General features: G+C 33.4%; 1 protein-coding gene across 2 annotated transcripts in view; it reads left to right on the top strand.

The window, feature by feature from the left end:
* LRRC7 (leucine rich repeat containing 7) overlaps positions 1-22,412 on the top strand; it is a 525,614-nt gene that overhangs the window by 92,340 nt on the left and 410,862 nt on the right. For both annotated transcript variants that reach the window (XM_079128752.1, XM_079128751.1), the window contains exon 2: positions 19,475-19,572. In XM_079128752.1, coding sequence (XP_078984878.1) covers positions 19,475-19,572 — 98 coding nt within the window. The remainder of the gene's footprint in view (positions 1-19,474; positions 19,573-22,412) is intronic.

A 22,412-nucleotide genomic window follows, 5' to 3' on the forward strand; every position in this document is an offset into this window, starting at 1 on the left:
AATAACAAATTGGCTGTACTTCTCAGAAATAAAATTAATTTTTAAAAATGCATTTTAATGATTAAATATCAAAATTACTCAAACCAGTTATGTTAGCCAATATTTCAAATAGATTGGCTACAATTTGGGAACCCTGTTGCCATTCATCATAATTGAGGTCTTCTTCGAAGATGGTGCAATATTCTATATCTCATAGCTAATTGGTGTCATCTAGCCAGTAAGCAAATTAATCCCTGGAGCAAGTCAGGCATTTTTAAAAAAGCTGTGAATTGGTTCAGATTTCTGTGATAAATTACTACTTTATAAATATTTAATGGAGTTAAATAAAGAAGTTCATGGATCTTACATATATGCTTGAATACAGTTGCTACCAAGATATTTGTGTAGGTAATGGATTACATTAATGAACTAAGAGAACATAAAATAAATCACCCCAAACCATCACAAAGAATCACTATGTTTTAGTTTTCTATTCTTATCTCCACTACATCTAGTATCAGACTGGTTGGGGCAGCTCAGACTCTACTGCAGGTCCCAACTTCCCATGTTGTGCCCAGCCATTTGGCTTTTGTCCCACTATTGCTATCCCGTTGAATTTGCCACCTCTATGACCATACCCATGTTAAATGTACACACAAAGGGAACATGCAAAATGAAGAGACAGAGAAGCCAACCGAGCCTGTCCCTTTTAAAGAGCTTTCCCAGAAACCCTTGGCCATTTTTGGCTTACAACATTTTAGCCTGTACTAGTTTATGTTGCTACTCCTAGATTCACAAAAGATTGAGAGATAGATGTTTGACATTTAAGCACATTATTCCCAAGGACAAAATTGAAACTTTTAGTAAAGAAGAGGAAAAAGGACATAAGACAGCTGGCATTGTCTTCAAAATAATTTTGGTGCTTGAATAAAAATATTTTGACATTTACTTGTATATTACTGGTAATTGACAAATGAAGGACATTTTCATCATTTTATATACTAAAGATACTTGGGATTGTATCCCATTAAGTACAAATGACTTAAAACATAATCATTACCTACTGTTAATGCGTTCTGTAAGTAAAATCATTAAATCATCAGTGTGTGACCTGATATTATAAATAAGAACTCCTGATTTAATGTTAAAGATTTCAAAAATCCACATGTGCTTAATTAGATTAGAATAGATATTGAAATTAATGCTTGAGATTTACATCTTTGTCCAGATAAGAAGTCCTTTGAATGGCCTAAATTCTCAGTGATAGCTACAGGTATTTCACATGTGGATGAGAACACCTGTTTGTTAAAAAGCACATAAACAACTATACTTCCAGGGAGATTCCTATTTGTAAAAGAAATAATGAAGGATTACTTCACTTAAATTAGACATACATAGAAAGAGGAGGCAAAAGGGCCAGTGACTGTATTTTTTAAAGTAGAAAAAAATCAAGAATCTGAAGCATTCACAGTACAATAATAATCAAAATGAAATGTTTTTACTTTTCTTATCAAGTTTTGAAATTTTATCCATAGACATTACCCTAAGAATTTCTGAAAATTTGAATTCTTAAGTTTACAAGATGTCAATTAACACTCAAGTTGACTTACTGGGGCTTATGTAATAATAAGCTATGTAAAAATATGAACAAAACTTTCATGTTTCAAGGAGGGAAGCAAGGCCTGATCAGTTATCCTGCAAATAGAAACTGTTATGTGACATTAGTTGCATGAGTTTACAGAGCAAAGGCAGACACTGTTCGAAACAAGCAATTTGTTCAACTTGCATATGTGAGAAATAACTGTTTCTTATTGACTAACCTTTGTATTTCCAGGTAACTTTATTTCTGAAATACATTTAAACTTACACTTAGCAGTTTAAGTTTCAAGTTTCATGTTATCAAAATTTGTGTCAGCATTTGTTTATTTGGCCTTCACTAAATTTTTTATTTTTCTTATTTAAATTTATTTTTAACTGATATATAAAACCTTAAGAATTATAACATGTTAATGGAGTAATATGCTGTGTTTTGATAAATTTATACATTAAGTAATATTTAAATCAGGTTAAACATATCTGTGTCCTCAAATATTTATCATTTCTCTAGGGTGAAAGCATTCAAATTTCTTTCTTCTTTTGAAATTTGCAGTGCATTGTTAGCTACAGTAATCCTATTGTGCAGTCTCACACCAGAGTGTCTTACTCTTACCTAACTGTAGCATAGTACCATTGATTAACCTTCCCCCATATTCCCTCCCCACTCCTCTTCCAGCCTCTGGTAACCACCATTCAACTCTCAACTTCTATGAAGTCAACTTTCTTAGATTCCACATGTGAATGAGGTCATGTGGTATTTGTTTTTCTTTGCCTGGATTATTTCACTTAATGATCTCCATTTCTATTCATGTTGCTACAAATGAAAGTATTGCATCCATTTTTACAGCCAAATAGTATTCTGTTGTGTTTATGTACTGGATTTGCTTTATCCATTTGTTAGTTCATGGATGGACACTCAGGATGTTCCATTTCTTAGCTATTGTGAGTAATGCTACAATGAAAGTTGAGGTGCAGATTTCTATTTAATGTACTTATTTCATTGGCTTTGTGTATATACCCAGAAGTGGAATTTCTGGATCTTGTAGTAACTATTTTTAATTTGGGGAAAGGAACCTTCATAGTTCTTTTTTCTTAATAATGGCTCTACTGTACTTATTTATACCCCCACCAACAGTTTATAAGCATTCCCTTTTCATTACATCCTTGAAGTACTTATTATCTTCAGTCTTTTTGCTAATTTAACCACTCTTACCAGGGTGAGGTGATATCTCATTATAGTTTTGATTTACATTTTCCTGATGTTAGTAATGTTGAGTGATTTTTCATATTCCTTTTGATAATTTGTATGCTTTGAGATATGTGTATTTAGGTCTAGTGACTATTTTTTAATGAGATTATCATCTAAGCAACTTTGACATTGAGGCTACACTGGTGATCGTGTCTGTTTCTACTTTCGAGGAGTTGGTAGTGGTCTAGTGAATGACAAAGAAAATTCAGAGTAGCCAGGATCCCCAATTCCAGAGACCATCATTCACACTGCATTCTAAGTAAAAGATGCTTCCCCATGTTGTTTTAATGAGAAGTCTCTGGGTTAACCAATTTTGTATTACAATATTTTCTTTTTCGAACATTATTAGAAAAAATGACATTTTTCTCAAGGGAAAAAATGTTACTTCATAATATTTTTTTGGACTAAGATAACATATAAGCATATGAATTTTAGTGATTAAGTAAGTGTTTTCCAATTCCATTGATTAATAGTGTGGGTTCTGGAGTCAGATGGCCTGAATTCAAATTCTGTCTGTCACTTTCTAGGTGTGAGTGACTGGGAGGAAGGTACTTCTTCCTTTGTGAAATGCTGACCTCATTAACCTTCACAGGGTTACTGTGAGAAGTTAATGAAATATTTAATTCATGTAATCATACATTTTGAATAAATTTAAGGATCGCTGATTCACTGGATTATTAGGACTCAGACTCCATTTTGTTGGGTAGCTTTTGATGGACAATTTCATAAACCTTTTTCTACATTTTCTTTGTCTTTTTAAATAGGGTAAGCATAGTTTCATTTTTTTTTTCATTTTAAGTATCCTCATTACAAACCTTGATATTATAGTACAATAAAATTAGCTCACATTTAATGAGAGCTTACTGAGCACTAACAACTCTTATAAACATTTTGCATGTATAAGTTCATAATTCTCATAACAAAGCTTGGTATGCTGAGATTTAAAGATATTGTTTTTGTTTTCTTATTGACTTCCTTGCATGGTCAGTGGTAATTCAGAGAGTTAGTTTCTTAATAAATGAATAGAATATAAGCAACATGAATGTATTTGGTGTTTTGCAATTGACACTCCTAAGCTCACAGTAACATTTGACATTAATATTTCTCAAATTTTTTCCAGTTTATTGGTAACTCTCAATAAAAAGGGCAGTTATGTTCTGACCTAAATATTTACCTTTATCCCACTACAACTGTAGCTATTTGATTTACCTGCTAGTAAGAATCATTACTCTTGATACTTGAAAAAATTGTGATCAGCTGATGCAATACTTAAAAAAATCCATATCTTAAAAAAACTTTTAAGATCATTCTAAAATTCCAGTGTTATAAAGATATTGGGATTTAAGGTATTATTTTAAAACAGGGTTGTATTTTTAAAAAATCTTGACATAAACCCACACCATAGAGTCAGTCTGTCTCCCACCTCAGTTCAAAGTGACAGACACAAGCTCAGAAAACAATTCCTCCTCTTGCCGGTAATCAGACCACAAAACCTCATTTAACAAACTAATTAAACGTTAGCACAAAAGCCTAAGAGAGACACAACCTGTATTGTATTTTTGTTATGGCTGTCATTAAATACAGTATCATGAATTAGATAGCTTAAACAGAGAAAATTATTTTCTCCCAGTTCTGGAGTCTAGAAGTCTAGATCAAGGTCCAGTAGGTTTGGTTTCTCCTGAGGCTTCCTTCCTTTGCTTGCACATGGCCTACTTCTCCCTGTGGCCTCATATGATCTCTGTATATACATGCCCCCTGATATCTGTGTCCAGATTTTCTTTTTATAAGTATACTAATCACATTGGTTTAGGGCATACCATAACAGTCTTATTTTTAAGATGTATTTAAAAGCCCTACCTCAAGATATTCCATTCTGAAGTCACATTCCAAAGTACTGGGGCCTGGGGTCCAGGTTCCAGTATCAGAATGAAGGGAGGGCACAATTTACCTTCTAATCCAATCTAGACAGGGATCACTTTTCTTCTAAAGCTCCAGATTACTTTAGTTAAAATTCACCAAACAAGTAGTAAGAGGAAATGTCATGGTTAATAATAGGTAATGATTTTCTGATCAAGAACCTGCTTATTATTTTAACAAACGTAGAAGACAACTTATTTAAGTATAAGATTAATAAAGTCTTAGTTGTGATGAGAGATATTTCAGATTAGACCACTAAGTTGATATATAATTTCTTGTTTATTCATCTATTTATCTAACTTTCTACTTTACTAATGCCTATTTACATAATGATGGCAGTGAAGTAGAAGATGGTTATTCTAGGTCAAAGGTTGATAGATCCTACCTTACCCATTCGATGCTAGCACAATAAGTACTGATTGATTATTTTTAGAGTCCCCTAAGTAAAATAATACTGCTAAAAGGATGATAAGATATTTTCATTTTGTAAAAGAAAGTACATGCAAAAAACAAGGATTGTTTTATTCAGGGTCTTTTTTATCTTTTGACTTTTCTACTAGAATTGAGCAGGATTTAAAAGGGAAAATAACGTTTTCTATTTCCTCTCCTACCTCTTCAGATAAATTCTGGTTGAGAGTATTTGTGATGTATACTTGTTTGGAAATCCCATTATCAGTTTTCTTTGGTGCACATTGTGGTGTTCTTTATTATAGGCCACTAGGCAAATATTCCTCAGTACTGTTGTGGGGTATATCTGATTAGGTCACAAGTTCAACTGTATCCACCTGTATTTAAAACTGGGCTTTCATTCATTCAGTCTCCACTCAGCTGTTATTTTCTGAATGACTAAAGTGCCAGAAACAGTGCTCAGCAACCCTTGCTTTTTATTTATTTATTTATTTTTACATAATTTCCCTGAGCAACCTCCAATTTATCTTGTCTTGTCCAAGAATTCCAGTTTTACCAGTAATTTTTCCCCAAGATTATGTTAATATCATGGTCCCCAGATAATGGAATTTCACAGACCAATGATGAGTTTTTTAAACTGGGAAACATTTTTATTAAAGCTATAATGATAAATTTACTATCTATAATCACTACAGATGTTCGGAGACTGGGGACCGCTGAGGGTGAGGACGAATGATGCCTACCTAATGTGCTCAGACATCGAAGATCGAGCTCTGAAGGCACAGATCTAATTTTACTTAGACTTGTACAAGACATATATAGGCACATTATCCAATCAGGTTAACACACTTGTTAAAGCATAACAGAATCAGCCTATAGGCGTCAAGGTAGTGTAAACAAACCAAGCATGCCTGAGTAATTCTGCCCAGCAACAGGTCTGAGACAAAGGACTGGGGGGATGGTAAACTGAGGCAAGGCAGCAGGGGCGAGCTCACATCACAGCTTGAAGGGATGCTTGATAAGCAAGGCCTCCTCTCAGCTTCTAACTCAGCCTCAGCAGCTGCAAAGACCTTCATTTCACGGCGAGTCTTTACCATTACCTCAGTTTCTCTGTCCAGACTGTTTGGCTTACTTAGACCATGGTGTCAGTGACTGCTGTCAGATAAGCTTGAGGAATGTTCCCTACACATCACAACCATTTTGTGAGAAGGGACATTTTAATAGCAAAAAGCTGCCTTAATGAAAACCTTGGTAAATTGCTTATTATTCTCATTATCCAAGTGAAAATTTTATAATCCACAGTCCAAACTTTGGGACTCACTGATCTAGAAAACAGATAAAAGAAAAGGAAACCGTAAATAATGAGAGTACTAATTTAAGAACCATGTATAGAATATTTCCTTCCTTCTCAACATGTCAATAATTTTGTAATTAAAACATCAGAATAGATTGTCGTGGATATTTGAAAGAATGACATTTAGCTCATTTAATAAATAAAGATAAACAAAAAAATCATTTTTAAAAGTTGTCAGGTTATCCATTCATGGTTTTAAAATAGTCTAACAAGGCTCTTCAAGTTATTTAACAAAATTTATATTATAAACATTTCTCTAAATGTAAAAGGGTAGACTTTTTAGGGATTTTCCATTATGCAGAATCTTCAGATCCAAAAGGTTGATCAATGTTGATAAATGCCTATGATTTTTATGATACTAGAGTTAAATAACTATAGTGACAATACATTAGGAAGCATCAAAAATTACTACCATAATCCTTTACTACATCATAATGATAAAAAAAAAAGCAGACAAAAAAGGGAAGGAAAAGAAGAGAAAGATAAAGGAAAAGACAAGATGTCAATATTCCATTAGAACGATGATTTATTATGGTGTAGAAACCCACAGTCAATTATAAACCTCAGATTTGATGTTTACAGTGTGTGTGTGTGTGTGTGTGTGTGTGTGTGTGTGTGCGCACATGCTCAGGGGTGCACACACACCCGTGTGTGCTACTGGTTACTGACCTAAATTCACACTGACCTAATTTCCTCACCAGCATTTCTTTGTTACTAATAGTCATAAATATTCTTGAGATATGATTATTCTATAGTTAATCTGAAAGACTGAAAGCATAATAATATTTAAAATATAATGATTAATCCAGAATATTATAATTATATGTGACAACAATTTACTGGAAGCTTAATAGAAATGTCTTAGGAATAGCTGATTTCATATAAAGAATTACATGTGCTTCAGATATTTCTTATATAATGGGTTCTTTCAGAATGACATATGTAATCATATATGGAAGAATATTAGAAGGTTATTTATATTGTCCAATTTTAAAAGTACTATAAAGACCCCCAAAGATTCTTTAAGTGTTATGGATCTGGCCACCACAAATAAAATGTGTGATACATTTTTCCTCTGATGTATCTTGTATATATAGAATATTATAAGGGACAATGTTGAATTAATTCACCAGAAAATATCATCTTTACCTAAGTCTTCAGAGAATGTTGACAGGATAAAGGAAGTGATGAAAATTAACAGAAGCAGACTGGAGGGTTCATGCACTTAGATTGTCTTCCTATTTTAAAAGTTTGTCTTAGAATAGTCATGCTGAAATAACCAGTTCTGTCATGTCATCTTTCAGACTGTTACTTTGTTTCAGGTCTTCACCAGAGTCACAGGCTTATTTATCTCCATGCTTGCTCATAGAATATTTCTGCCAAGTGAAATATTTTTTTTGGATTTATTAACATAGCAAATGACAGAAATCTCTTAGTTAAAATCTGTTTACTCCTTTATTGATCCTTCCCAATGTATCTCGTGGCAGCTATTTTTCAGCTCATCACTCTTTTTTTTATTCATTTTTATTGTAAACAAATGGGATACATCTTGTTTCTCTGTACATGAAGTAGAGGCATATCATTTGTGTAATCATACATTTACCTAGGGTAATAGTTTTTGATTCATTCTGTTATTTTTTTCTCCCCCCCCGCCGCCATCCCTTCCACCCTTCTTATCCCTCTATAGAGTCCTCCTTCCTCCATTTTTGCCCCCTTCCCACCCTCTTATACTAATGGTATAGGCACTTAATGGCTCTTACTTGAGCCTCAAGTACTAATATAAATTCTTAGCAATATTATTCTATTATAATACAAAAAAGTCAGGGCTAACAGAGGTCTTATAATGTAGAGATTTTAGAATCAATAAAATGTGAATCTTGTCTTCCCTGCTTCCTATCTATGCCATTTCAGGCACCTCACATGGTTAGCATTTCTAAAGCTAGTTTATCATATTTTGAATATAATGGCAGTATCTTAAATAATTTCTGCTAGCTTATATTGCTTCCTTTCAAAATATATTATCATGAATTTGTTTAAAATATAAGTGATTTTCATTATTGTCAGCATGAAGCACTAAACACCCTGCAAGTTCTGTCCCATGAAAACAACTAAAAAAAAAAAAAAAACTGGATAAAATATAAATTAAGTTTCTTTAAATGCAGTGCCTAGAAAGTGAGGAGTAACCAAAACTTAAATCAGCATAAACCCAAAGAAGTTGGATAAAAATTAATGATAGATTTTAGTCTAAGGGTATCTGCTAAATCCTGGGGACCACAAACTCATATTTTAGTGACTGCAAGTTGCTCCACAGTCAGGAAATAAAGTTTAGATATTCTTTGGAGTAAAATACACTCCAGTGAGGGCCTCAATGAACACTTAAAAATAAATATCCATGAAGATCTTATATAAAAATCACAAAATACATAAACAAGCCAGAAATCCTAAGAAACCTATTGCTGTACATCAGAGTCAGCAGAGACAAGTATCTGAAGAATCCTATCACAGTTTTCAGATAGTGGAATTTTCTAAAATGTATATGTTTCAAGAAATATAGATGGAAATGTGAGAAAAGGGCAGGATTCTAAAATTAATGAGGTTGATTTGTAAAAAAGAGGATAGAATGAAAGAAGGCATGAAGACACATCCGAGGTTACAAGAGCAGGGTTAGGAAACTTCCCCTGCATGTTCAAAGGAATCCAGAAAAGAAGAGGTCACAGGATACTGGAGAGCTGTCTCTGCAACTGTGGTAAAGGAGCCCTCAGCACTGGAAATAACTCATTCAACCAGCTACGGGAGACAACCATTCAGATTTAATTCTCTATCTAGCAAGCCATCTTTCAAGAAAAGGTGTAAAATGTAGACATTTTCAGATGAACAACAATTAAGACGGTTTAAAAAATACATGCATCACTTTAAAGAACATTTTAAAGGATGATATTCAAAACTAAGGAAAATGATCAAAAATAGAAGACAGTGAAGAACATTAAGCAAATATTAAATACATGGATATATCAAGACATAGAAATCATTATTTCTGAAGTGCAAATCATAAAAATTAGAATGAAAAAGGAAAAAACATCATACTTCAAATGAAGAAAGGTAAAAGAGAAATCTATGAAACTAGAAAGCACAAAATAAGATAGTAGACATAAATCCAAACTGATTAATAAATCAAACAAAGGAAAATACATTCTGTTTTAAACTGAATTTTTTAAAAACTGGATTTAAAATATCCAACAATACTTTCTTTCCAAGAGACATATCTCAAATATGAGAAACATAGGAACAATGCCAATATGGAAAATTATATTCTAGGCAATTTTAGAGATACTGAAATTGTATTATAGACAGATTTTAAAGCAAACAGTAATAAAAGTTTTTATTCTTGAAGACATTATAACTCATGTATATTTAGTACTAAAGTATCAAATTATGTAAGACAAAAAAAAAATGACAGAACCATGGGAAAAATGGACAAATTTACCATCATATTGGGGAAAGTTTTTATATTTCTTTCTCTACATAATGGAAGCCAAATCAGCAATTTTTAGATTAAGATACATTGTTTTTAAAGCACACATGGATTTTTACAGTCAATAAACAATGAATTCTGCATAAAAGATGAAACTGCTTTTAGAAGTTGATAAGGAATGAGGTTAAAACAAATTAGAAATTGTTAAGGAAGACAAAGGTGTTTGGTGCAGAGTGGGATTGGGAGAGCTGTTGCTAGTGTAGGATCCTTTGTGTTTGTCAGGAGAGGTGTGATTAAAAATGTTAAAGAGACACCTAATTAATTTACAAAGTTAAAATGCTAAAATATCTATTAAAGATAAAAATCAAGCACTCTTAACTAAAATGTATCTAAACATTAAATGTGTTTTCATAAATTGGTTAATGGAAAACTTTACTTTGTTTCTCTATTTTCACTAAAAACAGAGTTGCTGGGAGTTAAGATTCTGTCCGGTGTGATTTATGCGTAAAGAGTCTAAGAGGTTTTGGTCTGGTAAAGTAAAAAGTTGTAAATGTCTAAATAAATTACAAAAAAATTGTGGAGGAAAAAAAAAAAAAAGAGAGAGAGAAACCCTTGAATGAAGACCCCATCCATGTGTAGAAATTCCAGAAAGAAGCTACTACCAGAGAGGAAAGGCCTGCTGCAGGGTATGTGTGTGTGTTCAAGTTCAGTCAATAGAACGTGCACAGCATGGGAATACAGTACAAGAGATGAGAGAAGGAAACAGGAAGAGGTTGCAGGTAGACCACCTTAAGGACTTAGGCCTGTTCTCTTAGTGAAATGGGAAGTCCTCACCGTGCTCAGAGCAGTACAGTGACACAATACGACTCAGTTTTATTTTGTTTTGTTAATATTTTTTGGTGTAGATAGACACAATACCTTTATTATTATTTTTTTTAATGTGGTGCTGAGGATCAAACCCAGTGCCTCACACATGCTGGGCTAGCGCTCTACCACTGAGCTACAGGCCCAGCCCATGACTCAGTTTTAAAAGACCTTCTGGCTGCTAAATTGAAAGTAGACATAGGGAGGGGAATTGTATCACAGACAGGCTGTCCGTGTGTGCTGTAGCATTCCTTTAATGGATAATATATTTACATACCCTCCAATTAAGCCAAAAGAAAGTAATCAAATAGAAAGAAAAGCAATCTCCTGTGGCCACGTTAGGGGAAGGAACTGGAATGAAATGCCAGGTGCAGATTTTAAAATTGCTATGCACCTGGTGAAGTGATATTTCCTAGTGGCCTGACAAATTTTTAGGAAAAGCAAAAAGACATTTTTAACGTTCCTGGAACTAGCACACAATTATTCAATATCCTTCTGAGCAGTCCAGGCTGTTAGGATACTTACTCCATTTAAAATAGGAACTTGATTGAGTTTTTCCCGGAAACTGATCTTCCTACATAAGTGAGTCATTTTGATTCTTTCTCTAGTAAAAGTTTCACCTTCTCATCTTAGTATAAAATACTAAGAATTTAAAATATTTTATGCTTTAAAAAGTCATAGGAATTATGATTGTGATCATGATGTTTTCTTTTTTCTCATCAATGAATCACAGCCATCAGGGAGTATTCACTTGACTAATTCTAACAGTTCATTTTTTAAAAAATGCTAGATTTTGCTCTGAGCGGTCAGCACCATATGTAACCATTCTGGAGAATTTACCAGAACATTGTGCCAACACTCAGAAAACTCTTAGTGCAGTCAGTTACTAAGCACCACTGCCTTGTGGGTCATAAGACAGTTCAGAGATTCTTCATGTATGGGATATAAAAGAAGAGCAGGCTGAAGGCAGACTTTCCAGGGAACCATTTGGTTGCATCTCAGAATTATGAAGACTATGGAATCATTATATTCTACCCTATGGTATATATTTAAATATTTACATACATTTTTAAAAGATTGACAATTATTCTTAATTGCCAACTTTGCCCATTTCCCTTTGAGAAAGGAATTCATGCTTTTCTTACAAAATCATTACATTCCTTTCATATACATTTTTTTCCTGTGTCTAAACAGCTACTTTATGTGATAGTAGTTCCTTCTCAGAGACATAAGCCCCAGGTGAAGGTGGAGTTATATGGACATGAACAGAGCAGTTCCTTCATTTAGGCAGTTGTGCTTAGGTGGAAAGATCAGCAAGGATCAGAAAATCTGAGCCCAAGTTTGATTTTGCTGTTGACCTTAAGTTCTTCCTAAGAGATGAAGTGCATAGAATAAATAATATATGTAGAGATGTTTTACAACCATAGACACAATAGCATTCATAGGGTATACATGTATTTCTAACACCTACCATTCATTAATTTGCCCAATCATTTGAAGTAAGTAAGTACTCTTCTTCAGCATTCAAGGGACTGCGCTAGGTTCTATGCAATAATGGAACTTGGGCAAAGTCTAGGGTTAGATGTATATAGGATCCTATAATAGGATGGAAACTTACAGAGAGGTCGGAATGAAATCGTAGAAGGCTTTTCAGAGGGATATAAGATTCATATTCTGAGGGCCATGGTCATCTCATTTCTTAAGAGTCAACCATTGAAAAGAATGACAACCAGTTTTTCACACAGATGTCCTTTCCTTATGGTCAAAATATGAGGGTCCTGGGGAAAGGATAGAAAAACATAGAGTCAAACTTGGCTTATAAATCTACTGAATAATATTAATTTCTAGATCGCAGGTAATTGCATTGTATTTCTATATTTCACCTTATTCTAATACAATTTTTTTAAAGAAATGGCTTTAACATACCGTTAAACTTTCAAAATGGTGAACAGTCTGTATGCAGTCTTTTGAAATATTATTATAACCTGAATGGCACTAATCTTATTAACATAAGACACTTTGTACTTTTACAAAAACACAAAATTTTCTGTATTTTAATATCAGTTTTATTTTGTATAACTAAGTTGATTCAGCACTGGGACTTCTTAGAGGAGTTCTAACTATTTTAATTCTTTTTTTTTTTTTTTTTTTTTTTCCTCATCGCCAGCTCCATTCTTGTTTTGGGGAGTAAAACAAACACCTGAGTGCTTTGGATGTATTGAGTTATATCTTATTTTGCCTTTATTAGATTTTTACCATTCTTTGGAAAGGTCATTCATTTTTATAGACAAATGTTTCTATGAACCTAGTCAATTAATTTATATAGTTTTAAGAAACTTATTTTCTGAATAACTGAGTTTAGTAAATTAATTGGTTCTTTTGTGATGTAGACAATGAACATATTCCTGAATCTTACAAGTAAACTAGTTATTTCTTAAGGATCTTCACTAATGGAAGCTTGCTCCCCCTTTTTCCTACCCAGTCTGCTAACAGATTCCTTCATAAAGGACTTCTAGGTGTGCTATTACTGTGCAATAAGTAAAAAATTACAAAATCGTTCCTTAAAAAAAATAGAAGGGAAGAAATAATGTAAGACCAGATCTTGTGAACAGTGTACTCTCTGAGTTAATGAGGAGCCTCGTTTTTCCACATTGCTATGCACTTTTTTGTCATTAATTGCATAGATTTTTCATGGAACTGTTGTTTACTACAATATCTGAAAAGGAAGTTATATACCTTTCACCTGTTCTGATTCGTCATTTAAAAATGGTAGAAACTTGATTTTTAAGATGTTTCATGGGATACCCATCTACACTGGATTCTATTTCTTTGAAAATAAAAAAGTGGAAAAATGTAACATTGTGCTTGCTCTCTCCCAAAATGTAAAAACAAGTTTCTCCTCTCTGAAACTACTGCTGATCCTTGTTCTGTCGGTAAATCATGGGTGCCTTACACATCATGGGTGCCTTACCTGATTTGTTTCCAACTCTGCCAGCACTTCACCTAACTCCTTGTTCTATTCAGCATTTCTCTTTCTAAGCTGGTTAATGCGGTGCAAGTGTGGTTTCTTTGCTCAATAATCTTGCTGTTTAACTTCAGTTTGTCCTTATTAGGGATCAACTCAACATATTTGGCTGAGATAATTGGGTATTGATTATTTTTGCACTGTCATTTGCAGTTCAAATTGGATCCTTATGAACACTTGAGACTCTTCTCAGTGACTATTTGTATGCTTAATATGCATGTGTTCGGCACAGTCCTGGCCTGAAGTTTGGTCCACGGTGCTTCAGGCTCAAGTTTTCTTTAAAAACCCCAGCAGCTCACTGATAAAGCAAGGCACTTTCCACTGCTTCTTCAACTCTTTCCTCCTTTTTCTTCAGTTCAAAGCCAAATGAGGAAATCCAGAACTCTGGGGAGGTGACTTGAATTCAGTGCATTGTGAGAGTGGATGGGCACAACCCGTTGACCTTTAATCCTTCTCCTTCCCTGGGCAGGACAGAACAGATCACTCTTTATTGTTTTAAACAATCATCAAGCAATATCATGCTTACTTTTTTTTTATATGCATTTTAGGCACTACATTCATTTTTAATGCCTACTTTTTTATTTATTCTAGTTTTTCATGAATTATTTCTGTTGAGTTTTCAGACCTACAAAAGCAAAAATTATATATCTATTTTATTTCACTAGTTATGTGCTTGGCAGGAACTTCTACACATACTGTGCTGTCTAATGTAGTAGTCACAGTGCTTGTTGAAATTGAAATAAATTGAGATTTGATAAAACTGTAAAACTTCTGAAGTTCAGTTTCTTAGTTATGTAGCTGCATATGGCTAGCACAGGAATTGAACACACAGATATCGAACACTTACATCATAGAAAATTCTATTACATGTCCTACATAGTAGGTAATAGCTCCAGAGACAGATAGATCTGAATTTATATCCTGACTTGTACATACTCCCTAAATGATCCTAAGCAAATCACTTACCATCTCTAAGTCCTGGATTAATCAGAGAGAAAATAATGATGACAAGGAAAATGTATACATAAAAAACCTAGCATGGAACAGTAGGTGTTTTAGAATACTTCTTCCTAATAGTTTTATTCTCTTAACCCCACTCCCTTGTCCTCCATAGAATTAGTCATTCCCTATTTTCCTCTTCTGTCTAGTATAAATCCCTTTCAAACATATTTTTATTCACTAGTCACAACCTGTCACAGTCCACCATTCTGGATCAATCCAAAATGGTTCTCAGATCTGCCTGAGACTATTAATCATTTCAGTATTGATATTATCAGCCTTGCAAATGAGCAGTCTCCAGGTTTCTCTGGTTGACCACCAGGCAACTTGTCAAGACTTTGATTGAATCTCCTTCACTCCTCTTTCATTTTTATTTGCCTGTTCTAACTGCAGACCCCTCTACAGGCTCTTACTCTACCTCTGTATCAGTAGAGAACTTTATCATCTCAGTGAATCTGTTGAACTTGCCTTCCCTACATCTCCGAGTCTGTATTTTCTATTTTCAAGGGATCCTAAGTGTCAATATCTGGACAAGTATAAGACCAGCTACTTTAGGAGGACCTGATTAATGTAAAAAAAAAAAAAAAAGTCAATCAGGTTTTGGCTTCAGCTGTCTGAATTAAAATCTTTAGCGCTGGGAATGGGAGATTGGAATTTCTTAAAGCTTCACAAGTGATTGTGAGACTTAAACTAGATTAAGGAGACACCATCCAGAGGGTTGTAGACACCTTTTGCTCATAACCTCTGAATGTTATTTCTTGCTGCTTGATATTAATCTAGCTGCCCTTATTTATTCTCAGTGGTGGACATAGGCTGCACTTTTCAGAGCTCCTCAATGAATTGTCAGAGCATCTGTCTTGCCTGTGGTCATCACACTTAATCTCTCCTTGCTGGAACTGTTAACGCACTCCCACTGGTGGCTTGCTAAGCTAGAGAGCTGCAGAACAAACAGCTCCTTTGCAGTGTCCTGGCTGCATTCCAAGATTTCATTCATGGTCATCTTGTTTCACCATTTAATGCAAACCGTAGATCACATATGACACTGGTCAAAGAGTTCAGGCAGCCAGGAGTGTAATCTCAAGAAGATAGAAGTCTCTAGTTATATAGGAGTTTGCACATGAAAGTTGTATTGTGTTTGTGTGTGTGTGTGTGTGTATATATATATATATATATATATATATATATATATATATATATATTAGTTCCTGGTTATTGACCCCAGAGGCCCTTTACCACTAAACTATATCCCCAGACCTTTTTATTTTTTTGAGATAGGATCTTGCTGTTGTTGACAGTCTCACTAAATTGCTGAGGCTGCCCTTCAATTTGCAATCCTCCTGAGTTGCTGGGATTGCAGATATCTACCACCATGCTTTGACTTTGTTGAGCTTTTAACTTGATTCCTCCCCTGTCTAGTGGGAACAGCATTTAGCATTCTAAAGAACAAAAGGATTTTTAATGTTTTATAATTTTTTCATCTACTAGCATATTGTAACATAATAGGGAATTTCTTCACCCTACTTATATTTTTGACAGTTCTTGAAAGCTTAAAATGTCATTGATAGAATTGAACATATCAGTGGTAATAACAAAACAATCAAAACTCAGTATATAATCAGTGGATTCACATACAAGCAATTGTGTGTATATTCCTATAGTATTAATTTTATATACTACATCATATACAAAAAGCACTTATTTTTCATCTTTAAAGTGTTCTTTCGAATACTTTTCAAAGGATTCAATGAAATAAATGGTAAATGGTAACATATGATAGTATTTTCATTTTTATTACTAAGGTGAGATGTCACAATAAATCTTGAATTATTTTCTAAATTTTCTGAGAACAATAGAATTTGTAGCACTTTTGTTAATCCATAGGGATAGCAGCCCACTTTTTGTCCATTTCAATATTTTTATTGTAATCCCTTAAATCTTACAGATAAAAATGAAATGCACCATTTTAATTTTTTCATTTCTGAAAATTGGCAATTCATATAAATGGTTGTTTTATGTTTCTTTACAATACCTAGAACATTTGTTTAGTCAGTTTGTTTTCCTAACATACTGGACATGTAAAATGTTACTACATTTTTATCTTTGTTGATCCTGACTAACCACAGCTACATGAACTCTTGCATTTGACTACCACAATGCAGAGCATTTGACTTGTGCAAATATATCTAATCCTCACAACTACAAGGCTGTGAAAGTTATTCTCAATTTACTGATGAGAAAATGAAAGCATAAAGTATGTAAGTAACTTTTCCTAAAATCATCCTTTAAGAGGCAGAATGGAAATTCCAGAACTAAGCTCCTCGCATTTCCTCCATGCTGCATTGCTAACCTGGCGTAATCTCTAGGATATCTACTTGTGAGTGTTCTGGACAAGCAGCCTCTGGGCACTGATCCCTGGGAGGCTGACTTGGGGATTTTGGATGCTAACAGAAAACATGTAGGTGAAAATCTCCCAAAGTCTTTGGCAGTACTTTCTAATCTGACATGTTCTCAACCATAGCTACATGGAAAAGAAATCACTTTCGTTTTCACATATTTGATAGAGATATAAAATAAAAAATAATAGCCTGTTCAAGAGAGTGGTTTATATATATTTCCAACCAGGATAAGTTCTTTCTCCCTATCACAGTGTAATCATGTTGAATAAAATTGATTTTTAAAATTACCCCACAATTTTATGTAGACATTTGTATGTGCAGGTTATATATGCTATATTTTAATTATCTTGAGCTTGGAAATACTAGTGAATAATTACAAGTTCACTTAAATTGTTATTAGATCATCATGGAAATTCATGCATTTGCTGGAACATATAATCAAAATTGTTCACTGAATTAATTCAAGAGTCAGAAACTAGAAAATTTGATGTAATTTAGTTTGCATAACTAATCTTCATGGTGAAATCGCAGAGGAATTAAGTAGATAGAAAGATAGATAGATAGATAGATAGATAGATAGATAGATAGATAGATAAGGAAATCCTGTCTTCAAGTTCTCAGTTGGTTTCCTTTCATTGTATTATCCTAATGTCATGAGAAATAACTCTTTTTTTCACTTGAAATGAGCTTCAAGAGAAACTAATATTCAAGTTATAACATATTACAGCTTCTTATACTTTACATAGTCATATGCATATTAGCATACACAAACCCAACAGCATCTATATATGAATGTATTGATTTCATAGTTTATTTGGAAGAGTGTTAAGTGCCAATTATAGCTTTCCAAAAATATAGTGTTATGTTATTAATCTAGTACAAATGGCTATCTCATACTTCACACTATTTTAAATATCACTTTTATGAGATTGTCATTTCCTAATTTCTACTCTGGACATCAGAAACAAAATCTTCTGTACCAGTAGCCCTAGCAGACCATCTACCATTGTACGCATAATAACCATACTGTTTTCAATGGCATACATTCTATGAAACAAGATAGATATCAACACTCATGATATCCCTGATTTAGAATAATTATATAGATGTTAATAAACCATGCATATATTTTCAAAATGCCAATAAATACCTTGGGATTTTTCCTGAATAGTCAAATCCTGAGTGTTCAATAGAGTTCTTTATGTTTTATAAATTAATAGAGGGCATATTAAAAGTGAAAAATCATAAACCTTATTGAAAACAAAGTACTAACCACAAAACATATGCTCTTAAAGATGCTCACCCCAGTTGCATTCAATGAATTTGTCATTTCTGATTCTTAGCACCACACCAGGAACTGAGAAGTACAGTTTATTTATCCATTTTGCATTTTCATGAAGTCACAATTATTATAATTAGAAATCTCTTCAGATTCATTTATTAGCATGGAAAGAAAGCAACAATTCCACTCTTCAAAATGTTATTTGAAATGTCAGTGAAATATATGCTCTTTGTAAAGGGTAACCTTACTTGTATATATGTTTACTTCAATTATTTACTTGCTTTTTCATAGGTTATCTTAGGTTGGGTTGAGCTATTATAACAAATTATCATAGAGCATGTGGCATAAATAATAGACATGTCTTTACAGGCAGTTTTGAGACTGGGAAGGTCATGATCAAGGTGTTTGTAGATTTACTTTCTTGTGAAGGCCCTCATTTTTGCTGGCGGATGATGGCCTCCTCCTTGCCACATCTTCCTGTGGTGGAACTTGTGTGTGCTCTGGTTTTGCTCCCTTATCTTATGTGGATCTAATCCCCTCATGAGCAGCCACCCTCATGACCACCCCTAAATTTAATTACCTCCCAAAAGGCTCATCTCCAAATACCATCACATTGGGAGTTGGGGCTTTAATAAATGAATTTTGAGGGGGACACAAACATTCAGTCCATAACAGTCTCTAATTGGAGAACATGCATGAGTTTTGTCCGCATGATGTATACATTTTTTTTAACTGGATACCTTGGAAAACTCAGTCACTCTCCAATTTACCATAGTCCTTCCCACTCACTACTATCATACTATTTGTCAGATACTCTTAATGGTATTATCAAGTTTCTATAGATACTTGAACTTGTGACTATTTAAACTATTTAAATTGCAGGGATTTATCTAGATTTTGCCATTAAAATACACTTTGAATTTTCTCTTACAGGATGGAGAATCTAATAAGGGGAAGAAATCCCCCCCAATATCAGAGAAGTCCTTGTAAAGAAGTTCGTGCAGCACTTCGGAAGAGGCCTGAAGAGGAGTGTAAGTATGTTTAATAGAATTAACTGTGTTCTAGATAGATCTTGGTGAGTGGAACAGTGAAATGAAGAGGTTTACCTTTAAATGTTTAGACAAATAAGAGAGAGATTTAATAAATATTTGTTGAATGGAGTTGACTTTTTTAAAACAAATGACCATGTCCTATCTGAACACATGCAACTGAGATCTTTTTTTTTTTTTTTTTCCTGAATGTTCTTCTGTACTTTAAGATGTTCCACTAACATTTGGGTTCACCGTTCAGATGAAAATGGAAAAGGATGCACAATCTACCAAATCTTTCTTAGACACACATACTATGCATATTAATGGTTTTTAGAAATTCAGAAGTAAGGATACTTCTTAAATGTGCTTAAAATAAACATTCTCTAGTTTTTATTTGGTCAAAGTTTTCTTTTAACATGTTTTTTTCAAAACCAAAAACTCTTTGCAAACCACTGTGTTACTAAAGAATAAATACCCAGGGGTAAACATGAATCCCTCTATCAAATGGAAGCATTTGATTTAATCAAAACTTAGGAAAAAATTTTAGAAGATGAATGTCATGTATAATTGACCCTATAAAGTCATTTTAGTCAATCTTTAACTTATTAAATATTAGAACATGTAATCTGTAAAGATTTTTATTTAAATATTTATAGTCTGTATCATATAGTAGATTGTTGGAGACTTTTGACATAATATTGACATTTTAAGTTTGTAAAAGATTTATAACACTGTCTTTCCTCATGATATCTCTGTATAATTATTTTCAGGGAATTTAATTACATTCTGTTATGACAATAATTTATCTGAACTTTGCCTTAATATAGTGACTTGCATTTCTTAAGGATAATGATAATGAAGTATACAGCATAACAGACTTTTAAGATTACATTGGGATTTTAAATTAGTTTAAAGTATACTACTCTGGGCAAAGACTAAATACATTAAAATTGTGCATACTGTTTGCATGTAAAGTGGGTTTTTTTTGTTTGTTTTGTATTATTAGAAAGTCAATAAATTATTGAGCTGAAATCTATGTCATTAAATGTAGTATTAATCTTCTTTAAATTGGCCGATTCATACCTTTAACATATATACAATATTCAATTAGAATTAAAATTTGAAAGTGAAGGTAGGATTCATGGCACTTGTAATATGAAAATTCTTGCACCAAAGTATCACTTCTTTTTGTTGGATTCATAGGAAAACTTCAGGGGTTGCAAGAGATAACTTAGTTGGTAGAGTGCTTGCCTCATCAAGGCAAGCACAAGGCCTTCGGTTCAATCCCCAGCACCAGAAAAAAAAAAAAAAAGGAAAATTTCAGAGCATCTTCCTAGTCCCTGGTATAGTTCTACAAATTTTATTTAAAAACATAGAAGGCATTTTGTATGTACCACTGTAGGTGATTCTCATAGTGTTGTTATTTAAAATGAACATAGTGATGTTTCAGGGATCTTATACTGAGTTATGAAAGCAAATAGTTGGCCAACTGTGGGTTTTGATGAAATCCAGCATGACATCTGTTTCTGTAAATAAAATGGTATTGAGACACTGCCATCATCTACTTAGTTAGGCATGTGTAGAAAATTTTCACGCTACAAAGAAAGACGAGTAGTTGTAACCCAAACCAGTTGGCCCACAACTAAAAATGATTATTTGGTTCTTGAAAGATTTTTGAACCCTGGCCTGAAAAATGGTTTTTGAATTGTGGTATTCAGAATGGCAGCATTTGCATCACCTGGGGACTCAATAGGAATGCATATTTTAGGACTGCAACCCATACCTACTGAATGAAAATCTTTTAAGAGCAGGGCCCTGTAATCTGTGTGGAAGAAGCCCTATGTCAGGTCATAATGCAAGCTCAAATTTATAAACCACTAGTAGCCTAAGCCATGTGATTCTGTCTAATGTAAGGAACATACATGAAGTTACCTACTATGTAAGGAAAAAGGTAAGTAATCTGTTGCTTATGTTATAAATCCTCAATGGAAATGAAAAATCTGTACAATTTTATTCTCTTCAGAAAGATCTTCATTATCCCTTGTTAGTTTAATGAGTAGTATTTCTTTCCTTTTATAGAGAATATTAATTCCTGAGGAAAAAAACTAACCTCATTTTTGTAATTGAAGAAGCAAATCATGGTAGTTGAGACTATTACCTTTACAGACACACAAAAGGATCTATTCACTAGTGTGACACTTTAATGTAACAATCTTCTGTACCCTGAATATCATTTTTTTTAAATCTAAGACTCAGTTTATTTATCTAAAACTATGAGGATAATGATGGAGAATACCTTATAGAATTGTTTTGAGAATTAACATCCTTCCTTATAGGCTTATTTTAAGATACTTCTGTTTAGTACTAGATACAGAATCTGGGACATAACAAGTTTTCTTTTGTTTCCTTTTCTGTCTCTCTTTGCTTGTTATTATTATCTTGCATCAAATTAATCTTTCGACTGAGGATCATAGGGCATGAATGATTTTGATAGAGGAATATAAATCCACAAAAAATTATCATCCTATTTACTTAAAAAATAGTGTGACAAGGTACAGACTGTAAACAAATGCCATAAAGCCAACCTTCTTATAACTGTTAGAACGTAATCCGTGTTTGCTGGTAATTAGTCTAACACATGATGGTTCTTTCCTTGCGATTCTACAGATTCAGTGTAAGACCTAGCACAAGACTTTTAGTTTAACTCCCAAGAAAAATCACTGCCTTGGAAAAAATCACAGAAAGTCAAATGGCAGTGGATTCCCTTTGCTAAGAATCTAAAGAATTAGTGGAAATTTGATCAGTCTTTAGGATTCCCCAGATGAAAGGAGAGCCCTTTC

The sequence above is a fragment of the Sciurus vulgaris genome (genome assembly GCF_902686455.1).
Source record: "Sciurus vulgaris genome assembly, chromosome: 1".
NCBI classification, from domain to species: domain Eukaryota; kingdom Metazoa; phylum Chordata; class Mammalia; order Rodentia; family Sciuridae; genus Sciurus; species Sciurus vulgaris.